The sequence below is a fragment of the Aspergillus thermomutatus genome (assembly GCF_002237265.1).
Source record: "Aspergillus thermomutatus strain HMR AF 39 chromosome Unknown NODE_10, whole genome shotgun sequence".
Taxonomy (NCBI): domain Eukaryota; kingdom Fungi; phylum Ascomycota; class Eurotiomycetes; order Eurotiales; family Aspergillaceae; genus Aspergillus; species Aspergillus thermomutatus.
In genome coordinates, this window is record NW_020798058.1 from 176,973 (window position 1) to 193,142 (window position 16,170).

The following is a 16,170-nucleotide window of genomic DNA, read 5'->3' on the forward strand; positions in this document are numbered from 1 at the left end:
CTGTGACTCTGCAATGAAACGATGGGATGATATTATGTCAGTACGATACACGTGACGAATTGGTTAACGAGATAGTAATGAAGCCAATAATTTATTTTCTGCATCCAACTCCCAAGTATGAACGTCGAAGGCATTCGCACATTGATCTGGATTGCACTTCCAGTATTTAAATGCAAGGACGGAGTTACACCGCCTGAATTTTAGGGCTGCCTTAGTGCCGGCCTTGGCCTTTCCTCTTTTGGGTGTTCTGACTCAACTTTCGGCGTGACTTGAGGCTTTCGATCCCGCCGGACTTCCTCCCACCCCCACAATCACCAAGAAAAGTCGCCAATGCCCCTCTCGCCTCCGTTATCGCGGTAAATCAATTAAACCTGAGATGGCCACTCCTGTCAACCCGCCAGTACCTTCGTCGACGTCAGAATCTGCCACTACCGCGCCGGCGCAACAACAACCTACCTCAGAAATGCAAGCCCAGCAACAGCAACCGCCCCGCGAACCCAAGGGAGCCGCAAGTGGCGCATCGAAACCCGCCAAACAATCCTCCAAATCCAAAGAGGGCGCGTCCTCGGCCGATGGAGCCTCGCAGGCAGGTGCAGGATCCGAGAAACTTACCCCCGCCGAACTAAAGAAGAAGGCCAAAGCGGAAAAGGCCGCCCGCAGGGCGAAGGAGAGGGCTGAGAGAGAACAAGCCGGTGGTGCGGCGCCGGCGCAGGGCGCGAATCCTCCATTTGCGAAGAAAGGGCAGTCCGGTGCCGGGGGAGCTGGCGGTGCGGGCGGGAAGGAGGCTGCTGCTGCGGCGCAGTCGCAGAAGGGACGGGGGTATCTGCCGCGTCGGGGCTCTGCGCAGGCTGCGGGGGTTGCGGAGCAGAAGAAGAAGCAGGAGGATAAGAGCGTGGCTGTTTTTGGACACCTTTATGGGCAGCAGCGGAGGACTACGGTTGCTGGGGCGGGCAAGGAGGTGCATCCTGCTGTGTTGGCTTTGGGGTTGCAGATGAGGGATTATGTGATTTGTGGGAGCAGTGCGCGGTGCGTAGCGACGTTGTTGGCGTTCAAGAGGGTATGTTCTTTTTCTTTTCCTTTTTGTTGAATACGCTTTTTTTGAATTGGGGTTGATGCTGATGTGGTTTTTCGTTCCAAGGTGATCGAGTCCTACACAACGCCTCTTGGTACCTCTTTGGCTCGTCACTTGACTACCCACCTCTCCCACCAGATCACCTATCTCTCCACTTGCCGCCCTCTCTCGATCAGCCAGGGAAATGCTATTCGTGCGCTCAAGCTGGCTATTTCCTCGATTGACCCCTCCGTCCCAGAGGCGAGTGCCAAGGCGTCGCTAAGCGACTTTATCGACAGCTTCATCCGCGAAAAGATCACGGTTGCAGACCAGGTCATTGCGGACAGTGCCGCGCAGAAAATCCAGGATGGCGATGTGATTGTGACATACGCCGGCAGCTCGATTGTCAAGCAAACCCTTCTCACCGCACACAAGCAAGGCAAGAAGTTCCGGGTATCCATCATCGACTCTCGTCCGCTGTTCGAGGGCAAGAACATGGCTCGGACATTAGCCAAGGCGGGTCTCGAGGTTCAGTACTCGCTCGTCAACGGCATCAGCCATGCCATCAAGGACGCTACCAAAGTGTTCCTCGGTGCCCATGCGATGACCAGCAATGGTCGGTTGTACTCCCGCGTCGGCACGGCGCTGGTCGCCATGTCCGCCAAGGAGCGTGCCGGTGGTGTGGAAGTCCCCGTCATTGTATGCTGTGAGACCGTCAAGTTCACGGACCGAGTTGCTCTTGACAGCATCGTCGTCAACGAAATTGCCGACGCGGACGAGCTGGTAATGAACGAGCCTTTGCAGCAAGTGACAGGTCTGCCTGACCCGGCTGCCGTTGCTCAACCAGAGCCCAAGAAGGGCAACAAATCCGCTGCGAATCCCAGCCCTTCCGAGTCTACTGCGGTCACACAAGGGACTTCGCCTCTGAAAGACTGGAGAGACACTCCCAACCTGCAACTTTTGAACATCATGTACGATGTGACACCGGCCGAGTATGTTGACATGGTCGTTACCGAAATGGGCAGCCTGCCGCCAAGTGCCGTCCCAATCGTGCACCGGATGAGCACAAATATGTGAAATGGTGTGGCTATTTCAAATCAAAAAAGGAATCTGCTCATAGGTTGATGACACTTCTCTGTCGAATCTGACATTCCTTCGGGCCCTGTTCGGGGAAAAAGATAATTGGTCATCTGAATGATCCACATCGCAGTGCATTGATTTCGAAAATGAAGGATGACAGCTGCGTCAGTTGACAGGACTACTGCAAGTATCCGTTGTATCGGATCTGCATCCTGCATGGTTTCGGTCTGGGCAAAGGATCTACTACTTGGTTTTGACTTTTCAATTGTGTAATGATATTCGGCTATTCATGCAGCTTAGCGGGTCAATTAGAGAAAAGTTTATCATCTGGTTATGCTCCTTTGTAACAAGATGTTTTGTAATTCAAGACATGATGCCTCTCGTGACATCTTGAAGATAGCCGCCTCAGGCAACAAGACAGGAATCGATTGAGAAGGCGGTGTACGGAGGTAACTACCAGCTCTTATCACGGCTCTTTCATCGCTACTGTACTCTCATCGTGCCAAACAAACATTCAGGGAACTCATATTCGCCTCGCATTTGAAATTCGTCGAGCCTCATCACAGCAAATTATACTTCAATAAGAGTTCTATTTCGATATTCGCCGCAATCCAAAATGGTTAGTCCTCATCCCCACCACCAATCCATCGAAACATACTCCGTAATAACCACCCAACTGACCCCGACCCTCTACAGAGCAAAGACTCCTCCCCCACAAACATCCACATGCATCATCCCCGGCTAGCCGACTACTTTGAAGAATTCACCCGCCCACACACCTCCCAAACAGCCAACGTGACCGCGTCCGCTTCCGCCTCCCACCTCTACCAGCACGGCTATAGCCACGGCGTCACGTACGGCTCCTCCTCGCCGACGCTGGTCCCGTCATACCTGCCAATCGAAGAGATCTATGTGCTGCCGCAGTATCAGCCGCCCAACCCGGAGGATGAGGATGATGTGGTGCCGGACCAGCATGCAGCGTTTGGTATCACGAGGGCGATGGAGCGGAAGAGGGAGCCTGTTTGGAGGGATTTGGGGTTGGAGGGGTTGGTTGCTGGTGGAGGGAGTGGGGGTGGGAAGGTGAAGGTGAAGGTGAGGGTTAAGCAGGCGGGAAGGTTGATGGGTGGGAAGAGGACGGTTTGTCTGCGGTGATGGACCCTAGTGTGGGTCGAGGGTTCGATTTCGTGTTTTGGGTGTTTCTTTGAGAGCGAGGTGTTATGGTTTATTTTCATTATTGATACCAGGGTTCAGGGAAAGGGAACAAGGTCATTATTATTGTCATGTCTATCGTGACTCCAAACGCCGTGTAGCGGCTGGTAATATACAATTATATGCGAATAACGTCCACCCGTGCCCGTTCGTAGAGCTTATGACTTAGCTGTTTCTGTTCTCGTTCGTCGTCTGCTATTACGCGTGGGTGAATCGCCATCTGTGCATATGTCCCCGCTGCTCGTCGTTTGGATAATGTGCCGGGGTTGATCACCAGGACACTGTCAACAACCTGGATGAAACGGTGTTAGAAATGAGAACGAGAGCGAAAGACACTGGGGGAAATACCTTGACAAATGGGGGAAGCAGACTCGGGGTAATCAACACGTCCGGTCGTACATTCCACCACTCTCCTAGCTTGGAATAGCTGAGGTCTAACATGGCTCCCGTCGCAACACCGTTTTCCGTTGCCGGTTTGGGAAGATTCTCGCGGGAAGAGGGAGGGAACATGGGGAGGAAATGCCGTTGTTCGATGAGATATTTGGGCAACCGAGTCAGGAGGCTGCCTTCCTTGGGTTTGCCGTGCAGGACCTCCTCCCGTCGTAAATCGTATAGCACGTCATACGAACACATGCCGATGACGGTCTCGTTGAAGGACAATGTCACGGGATTGGATACCATCCGGACCTGTTTTGGTAACCCGAGCTCCTTCTTGGGCAACTGCTCCTGCGGCCAGGAGACGTGCTTACTCAGTGCATCCCGAACGGACGGTATCATCACGACCGTAATGCTGGGCACAGCTGCGACGAGTTTCTGTAGCGGCGCTGTGATGCAGTGCCTGAACACGGTTGCCAATGTGGCAGTGTCAGGGTCATATCCTTTCATATTGGGCAGGTCAAAGTCCCCTGACGACAACAGTGGATGCTCAATATCCAAAAACGGCCCCATCAGTACAAGACTATCCGCATAGTTCTCAGCGGCTTTCTGACAGATCTCGTGTAGCGGCTCAAAAGCGAGATTGTCATCTGCTGTGTATGGCCCAGACGCGATCAAGACATTCAATGGCGAGGTAGAGCCGGCGTCATCGAGCCTCTGATTGATGCCGTCCACAGTAACCGCAGACGACGCCGCAGGCGGTAGTAGGGGTGGGGGCAACACCTCCTTGACGGAGAAATAGTTCCCTGAGGCATTGATCCCTCTCAGCGCAACTATCTGTCCGGGAAAAAAGTTCGCTGAAGGTACTGAATCCAAATTCAATGGTACACGTAGACCAGCGCCTGTTCGTCTGGAGGTCTCAAGAACAAGTGACGCTGGATTTAGCTTCCCTTCCAAGCTGTCCGAAGCAATGCGTCCGACAGCAATAATCTCGCTTGTGCTCTGAATAGCGGCGCTGCCAAAGTTGACATCTTCCGTTTCATATTCCTTCTGGTAGATTTCGGTGAATTCATCGATCCGATCGTCCAAAATTTCGGATGCTTCAGAAACCCGCATCGCCATCGGTTTATAACCGAACTTCTTGAGGTCCGTGTTCGCAGTGGGCCTTATCCTGGCTTCTGAAAAAGGTGCCATTGGCGTCTCGGGCATGGACAAATGCGCATTAAGGGTTTCGATGGTCTGTCCGGGATTGGGTCGTTCCGAGAAAGGCACGAATCTGTTCTCAGTCAGTCAAGCCCTCAGACCGCACGAGACTGATCCATACTGTAATCCATCGACTGCACCGCCACCGTTCACAGCTATTGAAGCGGTTTTTGAGTTCGGAGTCTTGTCATTGTCGGTCTTTCCGACCTTCGAAAGCGAAGGAGATCCAAAGTCTGATTTGCGTTTCGCCGAGCCATTCACACTATTCGGAGTCCGACCATGGGCGTTGGGTGTCAATCCGTCCAATCTAAGTAAGAGTGCTTGATAAGCGCTTCCGATATGACGAAATAGTAGTATGAATACTTCAATAGCCTTACATTCCGAAAACATCGGACGCATTTGCAGCTCGCGGCGTCGCTGTCACTGCGCTTCGTTTCTCTGTCTGTCTGCCTGCCTTTCCTCGACTTTCTCTCTCCAATGCTTCCTGGACATCACGCTTGAATAACCGAACTGTCTCCAGATTCAGCTTGGTGTCTTCTGCACCCATCTTCAGGCAGTACGATTCCCATTTATAGAAGAGCTCCTGTGGGGGGATCGAATGGACACGCAGTATAGACTGCAACTCCGCAAGGACATCCTTGGGTAGCCCATCTGGCGACGCGGCTGCGAAGAGCTCATTGAGCTCTGCTGTAGCATCGTCCATATTTATCAACTTCGGTTGCAATATCGATATCGAGGTGGTTTTGATGCAGCAAGAACGAGCAATTGCATTGTCGGTTGCTGTAACTTGAACCATAGACAAAACGCGTCAGACACGCGTGGGGCACGCGACGCCCATTAAGTGGTTACCGCCTACTGCTTTCTGATATTCTGCGCCGTAATCACTAATCGGTCTATTGTTATCGTTCAGTGGGCCTGTCGATCTCGATGAGGCTTGCTGGCATTCGGTGACGCTGCTAGGGAAAAGCAAAAAAAAGGAAAAGTTCTTACATTCTGTGACATAGCTTCAGCATTTGTTTAGACCTTTTGACGCTTAGATTTACGAGATATAGAAACTTGGTTTGAAAGCATAATCTCGATCACAATGAGTGCACCGTCAGAATTTCCCGCTGCTACTACAGCGCCAGTCACCGACTCACAGGCCAAAGCTCCAGCTTTGTCGTCTCCGTCAGTTGAGGATCAAAACTCTGCTGCGACTACATTGCAACCTTCGGCTCAGGTTCCGCCTTCAGATATTAGTGCGAACGATGAGAAAGATATTGAATTGAACCTCCCCTCTTCCGCTGCTGATGGCCTGATTCAGAAGCCATTCCCCCGCCCTCTTGATACAGCAAAACCAGCGGCTCCTGCTCGGCTTACCCCTGATCAGCAATCGAAATATGAGGCAGTCCTGAGGGCGGTTTCCGAATGGTCCACTGTTCCGACAACATCTGCAAAAAATGCTCCCGCAGCGCCAATCACAGACGATGAGCGCATGTTCTTGACCCGGGAATGTCTTCTGCGGTACTTGCGCGCTACGAAATGGAATGTCGCCGAAGCCATCACCCGGCTACAGCGCACTCTCACTTGGCGGCGCGAATATGGCCTGGAAAAGCTGACCCCGGACTACATCTCGATTGAGAACGAGACAGGAAAGCAGGTCATCCTCGGATACGACATTCATGCACGACCCTGTCTCTACCTCTTGCCATCCAACCAGAACACAGAGAAGAGTGACCGCCAGGTTGAGCACCTGGTCTTCATGCTGGAGCGCGTGATCGACCTTATGGGGCCGGACCAGGAAACTTTGGCCCTTATCGTGAATTTCAATGAGACCAAGTCTGGGCAGAACGCGAGTATCGGTCAAGCTAAGCAGACGCTCAACATTCTTCAAAACCACTATCCGGAGAGACTGGGGCGGGCATTGGTCATAAATGGTAAGTGATTCTGCTGGTTTGATGGTCTACTCAATTGTCTGACTGCCTTGGGATCGTAGTGCCGTTCGTCATCTGGGGCTTTTTCAAGCTGATCACTCCGTTTATCGATCCATTGACTCGGGAGAAATTGAAGTTCAACGAAGATCTTCGGCAGCATGTGCCTGCCGGTCACCTGATGAAATCCGTAGGTGGTGATGTGGAATTTCGATATGATCATTCCATTTACTGGCCGACTTTGAATCAGCTGGCCGGTAAGAGGAGGAACGAGTACCGACAGCGCTGGATTCAGGGAGGCAAACGTATCGGAGAGTTTGAGCATTATCTCAAGACCGGTACCAGCCCCAGTCTGTCACAGACCGAGGGTCCCAACGGGTCTGGCGAGAAGTCATGACCGGAGCTTGAGGCATCACCGGACTTCTTTGACTCGAACACAACCTCCTACGGCAATTACTTATGCGCCGTCCCTTCGTTGTTCTTCCTGTTTTTGTACATGTTGGTCAAGCGTCTAATAATTGCTTAGCGTGTTGCTGGAAGTATTTGTGCAACACTGGGCGTCTTTCTCTGCTGGAAAGTCGGCTGTATACTTGCTTGACCTTCAGCCTTGTCTATGATTAATGGCTTCTTCTTCCCCCCAACCCCCCGCCAACACACATTCTTTTTCACGCCTTGTTGATATTCTGAGGCTCGTCTATCTGCTTTCGGACTGATAGATGCTTATATCACATGCTCGTTAAGATATCATACTCTGGGAAGAGCGGCATGTATATAGATCTGCACCTATAAATTTGAGATACAATCGATGCTGTCATGCAATCATTGAGAGTCACGTGTCATGGCGGGGCAATCATTTGGATATGGGTGTGAGAAGCAACAATATTTAATGGGATTCTGGTCTAGAGTAGTATATTTTGAGTCCCCATACTAGGTCTGAATATATTTGTGCTTTTCAATGACCATTGAGACCACAGTGCTGTCTTAGTGTTGCTCGTTCAGAGGTATGGAGGATACCGTCATCCACGACTCCGCAGTCCAGATAATCCAGCACCGTTCTCCATCTCTGGGCAACTGTTAAATAGTAACAATCAAGTCTCCAGATGTCCTTCTATAGTCTAACCTACATTTAGCAAAAGGACCTGCCGATCCGGAAAGCCAACAGCATCCCCTTGTCTATCTAGTCCTATTCTGTCTTGTTTTATTCTCTTTCTCAGCTCATACCTTTTGTAGGTCCGTCTCCGGGAGGACGTGTATCGAGATCACTACAGCTCAACTTGCCTGTCAGGGCGCGAATATCACAAGTTTCTCACCGGACCAACTCCCATCTAGCTTTACAGTACTTCCATCTTGAGAACCCAACGCGGCAAGGGCGGCAATCCATTGTATCCCCGGTCAAGGACAAGCTAAGCTGCAGCAGAGAAAGAAGCAAACAAAATCCAGTGATCCTCATTTGCAACCGCAGCCATCCTAAGGCGTCCTAGTTGACCACAAACCCCATCCTCTTCATGCGGCTCTCCTTGCAATAGACCAAGGCAGTCCATCCCCTTCCCTTTATCCTAATTAATAATATTATTATTCTGATGATGATGGCGGATCCTGCTTCACAGTGGATGATGCAGCAGCCCCCCACGGGCAGAAACAGCTTGCCGCCCGAACCCACCACCGCAACCGCAACGGCCAACGACACTACGACTCCCACTGCCGCGCATGCTACCACCTCCGCCAACACTACCACCACCACTACTACCACCATTACTCTCTCGACGACTGATCGTAATCTCGTCCACGGTCACGAGGGCCCTTTCGTGCAGCCCTCATCCTACCTTCGGCCGCGAGGTTTATCACATCCAATGCCCCCAGCTCAGCCCGAGAGGGCAATTGATCGGGAAGAACGTGAGGGTCTAGTGAGTTTACCCCTCTATTTGCTTTTTTCTTGCTCTTCTTGGTCACCTTTTGTCGTTTGCAATTATTACTTTTTTTTTATATTGTAATGCCTTCCTTGCAAGTGCTCAAGTTATCCAAAATCATCCCACGTGCCCCATGTATCACTGGTTGGGTCTTTATATCTGGCGGGATCTTCGAGAATTAGAGCTCTTCATGCGGCACATTTTGTCATTGCATTCTCCGTCTGTCTCAAGCGATGACGATTTAAACGCAATTTGGCTAACGGTTCTCTTCCTTGGATATGGGGTAGTGTGCCATCCGTAACTTCCTCAAAGTCCGCACCAGTTACGATGTTCTTCCGCTCAGTTTCCGGCTCATCATATTCGATACTTCCCTCTCTGTCAAGGAGAGTTTGAATATCCTGATTCAAAATGGCATGTATACACTCTTCCTGCTTACGGGAGTGGTCCCTCGGAATGCCCCCGAAATACCCTCCGAAGGCCGCAACTATCCCAATATTTCTACGGTCCAGATTGGAACACAATAAGCTGACTACGTTGGGTGTGCGCGGTGTAACCTACAGGTATCGTATCAGCTCCGTTATGGGATTCGAAGACCTCGACCTTTGCAGGTCTTCTGACCACTTCCGACTACATCAACGTCATACAGTATTATTTTCAAAATCCCGCGGCACTGGACCAGATTGACCAATTCCGACTGGACAGTCTTCGAGGTGCGTGTCTCGTGTCTCGATACTTGTGAATTGACTCTGTGCAACATGAAACTGAACAATTGTCGCAGAGGTGGAAAAGGCTCTTGGTGTTGCTCCGCCAGAAACTATTTCGATCGACCCAGAACGGCCGCTTTACGAGGCCTGTCGGCGCATGCTCGAATCCCGCGCTCGCAGAATCCCTCTCGTTACAAATGATAGCCAAACGGACCGGCCTCATGTTCTCAGCGTGGTGACTCAGTATCGAATACTCAAGTTCGTGGCTGTCAATGTCGGTGACACACAAAAGTTAAAGAAGCCGCTTGGGGAAATTCTGTTGGGCACCTATGATAACATCGCCACGGCGTCAATGGATACACCAGTAATCGATGTCATCCACATACTCGTGGAGCGGAGTATATCTAGCGTGCCCATTCTGAACTCGGAAGGTATGCTCGAATTGTCTTCTCGCATGTCAACTCCAGTGTCGGGCTTACCAGGAACTCCCAGGTGTTGTCTACAATGTCTTTGAAGCAGTAGATGTTATCACACTGATCAAAGGAGGCGTATATGACGACCTCAGTCTCACGGTCGGCGAAGCTTTGAAGAAACGAAATGCGGTACGTTTTTCTTCATTCTACAGCCTTCCCCGATTCAATACTGACATCAATCTCAGGAATTTCCCGGTATTTACACCTGTTCTCTGAACGACGGTCTGGACACCATTTTCGATACAATTCGCAAATCTCGCGTGCACCGCCTGGTCGTGGTGGATGGAGACTTCCGACTCAAGGGTGTTCTCACTCTGAGTGATATCTTACAATATATTCTCCTTGAGGGCGAAAATGACGAATCATCATGATATCAAAGAGATTTTCTACGCACAAGCGGTCCCGGATATATCTAAAACTTGCATGGAAACGGCGTTGATATACTTCTACTTCGGATCGATTTTAAGGTTTGCAGCATCAGGTTTGGCTGGCGACAAGGGGCTACGCCGCATATTCATGTTCCCCCGTACGCCATTTCTTCTTTCCTACTGTTATTCTTGTCTTGTCCTTATTTGAGGATGCCATGATGTTCTGTGTAAAAAGCACGAAAGGTAATGGGATGGTGTCCTGGGCTCCATCTGCGCCGTATTCCAGTTTTGTCAACGATCTAGCAATGGCGCTTGGCTCGACAACAATAGATTTCATTTTGATGCTACGTCTCTATTTTCCAACAAGTCATGTTTTTCTCTTTCTCCTCTGTCATTCCTTTTGTCATGACTTTTCTTTTGGGATATACCTAACACTCAGTGAGGCAAATTGACCCCCAAGACATAAAGGAGACCTAGGCTGGAAGGTAATTGCCGTTGTTGTGGACACCTCCCTTTTCTTGAGATGAGTTCAAGGAAAGAAGGAGCGAAGGACAGCACATTGATCTCGCTGCCTGCCTTCTGTCCCCAATATCTCCCACAATTCAGGAAAGCGCACAGTGACCACGCCAATATGCTGACGGTCAGGGGGAGGGCAAGGATAATTTCTCGTCTACGTGAGATTAGACCACGCTTCATATGCTAGACGAACGTTTCTTTCTCAGTTGAGAATGGGACTCTTCAATACTTTCTTTAGAGCCTCAGAGCAAGGCAACGAGAAACCTTCAGAGGGCAGGCCATCATGGAACCCGATACGCCGCACACGATCGGGTGGTGTCACACAGGATGCTCACCGAACGAATCCGTCTTTAAAGCAAGCCTCGAATGAGCAATGTACAATCGAAACCGACACAACCAACAATGGCCACTGTTCCAAGGAGTATCATGTCAATGAGCCTGGGTCTAACGCCACATCAGGTGGGAGTCTCGAACAGGCACTTGCTTCTGGTGACTCCGACCCTTCCTCGAAATATCCATGTCTTAAAGCGGACTCGCAACAAGCATTCACAGTATCACAGCATTCAGTGCCAGGCTCGAAAGGACTTGCAGGGTTTATGACGTCCCTTCGCTCTCGCAAGCCTCGGCACCGGAAATCGCTGATGCGACTTGGGGGGTGGGCTCGACACAATGACTGTACCCTTCACGGCGCAAAATCGAATTCTGGATGCATTCACTCCAATGAGGACTCTGGTATAGACAAGAATGGAGATGAAGACCAGGAGTCCCGCAGAGTCAGTGACAAGACTCTCGAGTCTGTCAATTCTGACCTCACAACCGAGACTGTCTGTCGTCACCCTTCCCGAAACACATCCAACCCGATTCCCATTATCGAACGGGAATATGCATGCGAGAATCCTTTCGATGAAGTTGAGGAATCGCCTCAATTGAGAGCAGACTCCAACCCATTCACAGACCAATTCAAAGCCACCTCTCGATCCAGCAGGGACTCAAGCTCAAACTATAGTCTTACCGAATCTCAGAAGCCGCTGAACCTCCATGTCAACAAAAGGGCGAGAAAGCCTGTCATCTGCACCGACCTGGATATCATGGGAAGCTTGTCACGGGAGAGTTCTCTCCCCATATCGTGCTTGGATGAAGGCAATTGGTCAGACATTTTCGATCGGCGCAAAGCTGCCATGACGTATAATGATCTAGCTATCAAGCTGAATTTGAAACCTTTGCCCCTGAGCAATACTGAACGCCATGGGGACGGCGGTTGCGCTCATTCTCATCCCATTCCGGGTAGGTTGGGTGGCTCCCCATCGACGGCATTTCAGTGGACATGCTGACAAAATATTTTGCCCCGAATATCAGTCTCGAGGGCCTGCGACGTTGCGGGGGAGCTGCCTCGGCGGCGGGATAGGATTATTCGTCGGATCAGAACCGTGCGATCGACCTTCCATATTAAGACCCAGAGTATGCCACAGGAGCGAAAGTTGCGTCGAATGAAAACATTTGCCAACCTCTCTTACTGTTCTTACCGGATGGATTCACTTGCTGGAAAGACTTTGGAAACTCTAGCTCGCCTTGGGGGTCACAGCTTCTTGGCTTACCCCGGAGACTTTGCACCGACGGCGCTTAAATTACCCGTGTGCTTTGTGGCGACGGCGACCTATCTGAGATGTCGTGGTATGCATTCCCTGGATTTAGTTGATCAATCGGCCAGTCGGCCAGAGGTGAATCATCTGCTTACCAAAGCGAGCTGCAGGTCCACTGGTACGAGACATGTTCTTGGATCCGGGTGATTTGGGCGCAGCTGCACAGATATATGGTTATTTCGCCAGCCAGGTGCTATCTGCGGAGAGAGAGCAGGACAAGATTCAGATGACGATGAGAAGTGGCGAGATGCCGTCCGAATTGATGAGTATCCTGAGTTCAATCCAGTCACAGCGACATTCGACTCACATCCTCAGCGTCGGGTGGGTGTTCAAGTGCCTGCTCGCTGGGCTTCCTGGGGGCATCTTGGGATCCACATACCTGTACAACGCCCTGTTGGATATCTACAGCAAGACTCCTTCCTTGGAGGACAAGCTCAACAGCCCCGACCAAAGGCCCAAAAGGACGCGTAGCTGTCTCGGAGGACTGACCCAAGCGAGGTACACCAGGATCAAAGCGATTGGCCTTGCCATTCTAGCGTTGGCGAGTCCAATGCAACTGGAGCTGATGTGCGCTGTTTTCGGGCTATGTGCCTTTTACGTACATGAAACTAGACGATTGTTGGAGTATGAGCGGCACGGGTTCAAGACTGATGTTGGAAAACTTGGATTCGTCACGCGATCGCAGATATTGGAGGGGCTGGGCCAGATCTTCGGGCCCCTGCTGACGGATCAAGGGCCGGAAGAAGGTGCTTATGATCTGGAGACCCTGCGCATACTTGAGACGAATCGCACGTATGTGGCGATGATGCTGATTGCGAACTGGCGAGCGGTGAGTCGCCAATTGCGGGTCTGGGAAGATCAAGCCCACGTGCCGGAGCGACTTACAATATCTTGGTCGTCTGAGGGTTCAGGATAGCAGTGGATGGAGCAGGTGATTGATCCTCGATCAGTGCTTGGTTCACGGGCCGGCTGTGGGCACGGTACTCTGGGCTTTGTATCTAGAGTGATTTGTTGATAACTTGATGGTGCTTGACGTTTACTCAAGGCTGAGCCGCGGTGGAGCCCGACCAGACGATCATTCTGGAGATTCGATCAATGAGAAGGCGGACAGCCAAGGGCATCCTGGTCGAGATTCGTGTGCAATAGCTGAAATAGTTGATAGACAGTGTGAATGCGGGGAAGAAAAGACAAGCCCAAGCAGGACTTTTTATCATGATGACACAAGCGGCTTGCCTGCTCTTTACCCCTGGCGGAAGTACAAGGGTACGACAAGGAAACATCAGCATGTAGACTGCAGGACTGTCCATACCATTGGTGGGTGAGTGCCCTCTAGATCTTTTCTATTGGCAGGAATCCTACCATATATGGAGTGTTATAGTGGGTAGTTCAGTAGACCCTTTGAAGTTCGAACAGGTCTGAAGGCGGATCAAGCAGGATCAAGCAGGGATCAAGCGTTCGATATATCTACTGACCACTGTCTCATATCCCTAATCTGGGAGTTCCGACCGTACGTCCACAAGTATTCCTACTGCAGACAGGGGTCTGAGTTCTTTACTCTGTAGGTAAATCGTAGTGTATGTATGTATGTATGTTGTCTGTTTGAGTACGTGGAATGAGGACAAGAATATGTGTCTCTGGAATTTGCCAGTTGCCAGTTGCCGTTGCCAGTTGCCGTTGCCAGTTGCCAGCTTGACACGATGGCTGAGATCAGGTTTCTTGAAGTTGGAATTGGAATTGAGTTAGGTGGAAGATGAAACGGCTAGTGGGAGGGCCTTTGCCCCTTGGGCATTGGACGAGGACAAGCGATCCGAGGTGGAGCAGATGCCGATCGCTGAACGGTGAGTTGTCGGCTTTCTGAACCGGTTGTTGATACTGAGTCTACTGCCACTGCTCGAGTACCTTGCCTTTGCCTTTGCCTATCTAAGGTAGACGGGACCTTTTCCGGGAGGGGACCAGAATCCGGTCTCGAGTCTCGACAAAGTGATGATTATGATCCCTTGGATGCAGTGCAAACCTGATTCTCTGGATCTGGACTCGGATTCTGGACTCTGGACTTGCATGTCCTCTGTTCTCTGTTAGGTACTTTTGTGTACTCTACTCCGTACTTGTAGTTCCAAATCCAAATCCAAATGATCTACTCTGAGAACTCCGTACGCTGTAGATACCTAGTTGTTCAGTGGAGTGTTTGGGACAGGCTTGACCCGAGTGGAGCGGGATGCTGGAGGTGACGTGATCATGAACATCATACCTGGCCTGAGCCATGAATGTTCTGAACTGTAAGTTATCTATCTATTTCCTTTCTCACTCTGGATGATGGCTGATTCCATGGTTATGGAGGTTGACAGCAGGGATGCCGTGGTTGATGGTGTAGGTATATACCTTAGTGTTGAGCATCTGATGTGGTCTTAACTCTTATTGTTGAGCTGTCATATTCCTGAAATAAGCCACCGAGGGATGAAGATGCACGTGTGCTATGCAAGGGTGGAAGACTGGATGTACGGACTTTACTCAGGCCCCCATCAGGCATGCAGTGGTAGACGGTAGAACATTCTTTGGGAGGAAGCAGTAAGCACCAGTGGCGGATCAGATGGGCAAGATGCTGAGTCAGCCTGTCAGTGACGTCATTCTTTTCCAGCTCTGGTGGGGGCAGGACCTGTCCGGAACAAAACTCAGGCCAATCAGAGTGGAGTTCCGTGCTGCCCCTGCCTGTTTAGGAAAGTACCTACCTTATCCATACCGAAGTACCGTCGGACTGTGAAGTGTAAGCAAGGTACTTTGCTTTTCTTGGATCAGGGCATCATATTCATGGCTTGACCCCCGGCCAGCTAAGGTAGGGAAACAAGGAACCCCGTTGATTATTAGTTGCCTTATCCTGTGGCCTCTTCATCGATGAATGTTGCTCCCTCCGCTTATCTCCCAGCCAATGATGCTCCCTACCGGCATCTTCAACCTCATCAATCTCCGTCAATTCCATAGCTCTAGAGTTCATCGTTCTGGGTTCTGGATGGTCACAGGTTATAAGATCATCCTCCACCAACTGGACTGGTAGAGGTGGCCATCACATCGTCATGGAGGGTTCCCTCAATGGAAGTAGATAGACAACGCTATAGCATGTAGTGTAGTTCTTTCGATTTTCCTCATTGGGTTTATAAAAGAAGTTTCCATTGTACATACTTACTGTTCTACCGTACGTACCACATTACTACTCCCAATTAAAGAGACATAAACAGGGAACAAGAACAAGAACAAGATTAAAAGAAAAATATCAAACAGATTAAGTGCGCTGTTTGTCGTCCAGTAAATGATTGTCCTACTTCCACATCGACAGTGGCAGTTGCAATTGCAATCTCCATCTCAACCTCAACCTCAACCACTGTCCATCATCTGTACATGGAAGTGATTGATCTGTCTGTCTGGTTTCATCAAAACTTGTTGCTTCTTTCTCTCTTTTCATCATCCTCTTTTCCCTTGAACTGATCTCCTCCTCTTCTTCAGCCTTCTCTCTCTCTTGTCTAGCCCCCCCCACTTTGTTCTCCTTCCATGCTTTTCGCGCTCCCTGGTTGCAATAACTCGGATCTGACCACACCCCTCCATTTCCTCATCCTCATTCTCCTTCTCATTCTCCATTCTCCATTCTCTGGCCTTCGCTGCGGATTCTAGACTCATCTTCGTCAATTCCCTTTTCGTCTCCCCCTCATCAACCCGGTTATATTCTCCTGTCCCTTCTCATTCGC

General features: G+C 50.6%; 6 protein-coding genes across 6 annotated transcripts; 5 read left to right on the plus strand and 1 right to left on the minus strand.

Annotated features, from left to right (window-relative positions):
• Positions 1–376: 376 nt before the first annotated feature.
• CDV56_109380 (translation initiation factor eIF2B subunit delta) lies at positions 377–2,128 on the plus strand (the record flags this gene model as incomplete). The annotated part of the gene is made up of 2 exons (XM_026762999.1): positions 377–1,057; positions 1,139–2,128. The coding sequence occupies 2 exons, from the start codon at positions 377–379 to the stop codon at positions 2,126–2,128; spliced, it is 1,671 nt and encodes a 556-aa protein (XP_026618301.1).
• A 619-nt stretch (positions 2,129–2,747) lies between these two features.
• CDV56_109394 (Apc13 domain protein) lies at positions 2,748–3,336 on the plus strand (the record flags this gene model as incomplete). Its single annotated transcript, XM_026763013.1, has 3 exons — positions 2,748–2,750; positions 2,828–3,188; positions 3,239–3,336. The coding sequence occupies 3 exons, from the start codon at positions 2,748–2,750 to the stop codon at positions 3,334–3,336; spliced, it is 462 nt and encodes a 153-aa protein (XP_026618302.1).
• Positions 3,337–3,458: 122 nt separating this feature from the next.
• On the minus strand, positions 3,459–5,621 carry CDV56_109404 (DNA-directed DNA polymerase alpha subunit POL12; the record flags this gene model as incomplete). The annotated part of the gene is made up of 4 exons (XM_026763023.1): positions 3,459–3,632; positions 3,689–4,991; positions 5,040–5,225; positions 5,296–5,621. The coding sequence occupies 4 exons, from the start codon at positions 5,619–5,621 to the stop codon at positions 3,459–3,461; spliced, it is 1,989 nt and encodes a 662-aa protein (XP_026618303.1).
• Positions 5,622–6,002: 381 nt separating this feature from the next.
• Positions 6,003–7,225, plus strand: CDV56_109419 (CRAL/TRIO domain protein; the record flags this gene model as incomplete). Its single annotated transcript, XM_026763038.1, has 2 exons — positions 6,003–6,834; positions 6,894–7,225. The coding sequence occupies 2 exons, from the start codon at positions 6,003–6,005 to the stop codon at positions 7,223–7,225; spliced, it is 1,164 nt and encodes a 387-aa protein (XP_026618304.1).
• A 1,918-nt stretch (positions 7,226–9,143) lies between these two features.
• Positions 9,144–10,283, plus strand: snf4 (AMP-activated serine/threonine-protein kinase regulatory subunit SNF4; the record flags this gene model as incomplete). Its single annotated transcript, XM_026763059.1, has 5 exons — positions 9,144–9,282; positions 9,344–9,445; positions 9,514–9,870; positions 9,932–10,041; positions 10,098–10,283. 5 exons carry the CDS (start codon positions 9,144–9,146, stop codon positions 10,281–10,283), a joined length of 894 nt encoding a protein of 297 aa, XP_026618305.1.
• A 725-nt stretch (positions 10,284–11,008) lies between these two features.
• On the plus strand, positions 11,009–13,352 carry CDV56_109454 (uncharacterized protein; the record flags this gene model as incomplete). Its single annotated transcript, XM_026763073.1, has 3 exons — positions 11,009–12,080; positions 12,153–12,467; positions 12,547–13,352. The coding sequence occupies 3 exons, from the start codon at positions 11,009–11,011 to the stop codon at positions 13,350–13,352; spliced, it is 2,193 nt and encodes a 730-aa protein (XP_026618306.1).
• Between the last annotated feature and the right edge of the window lie 2,818 nt (positions 13,353–16,170).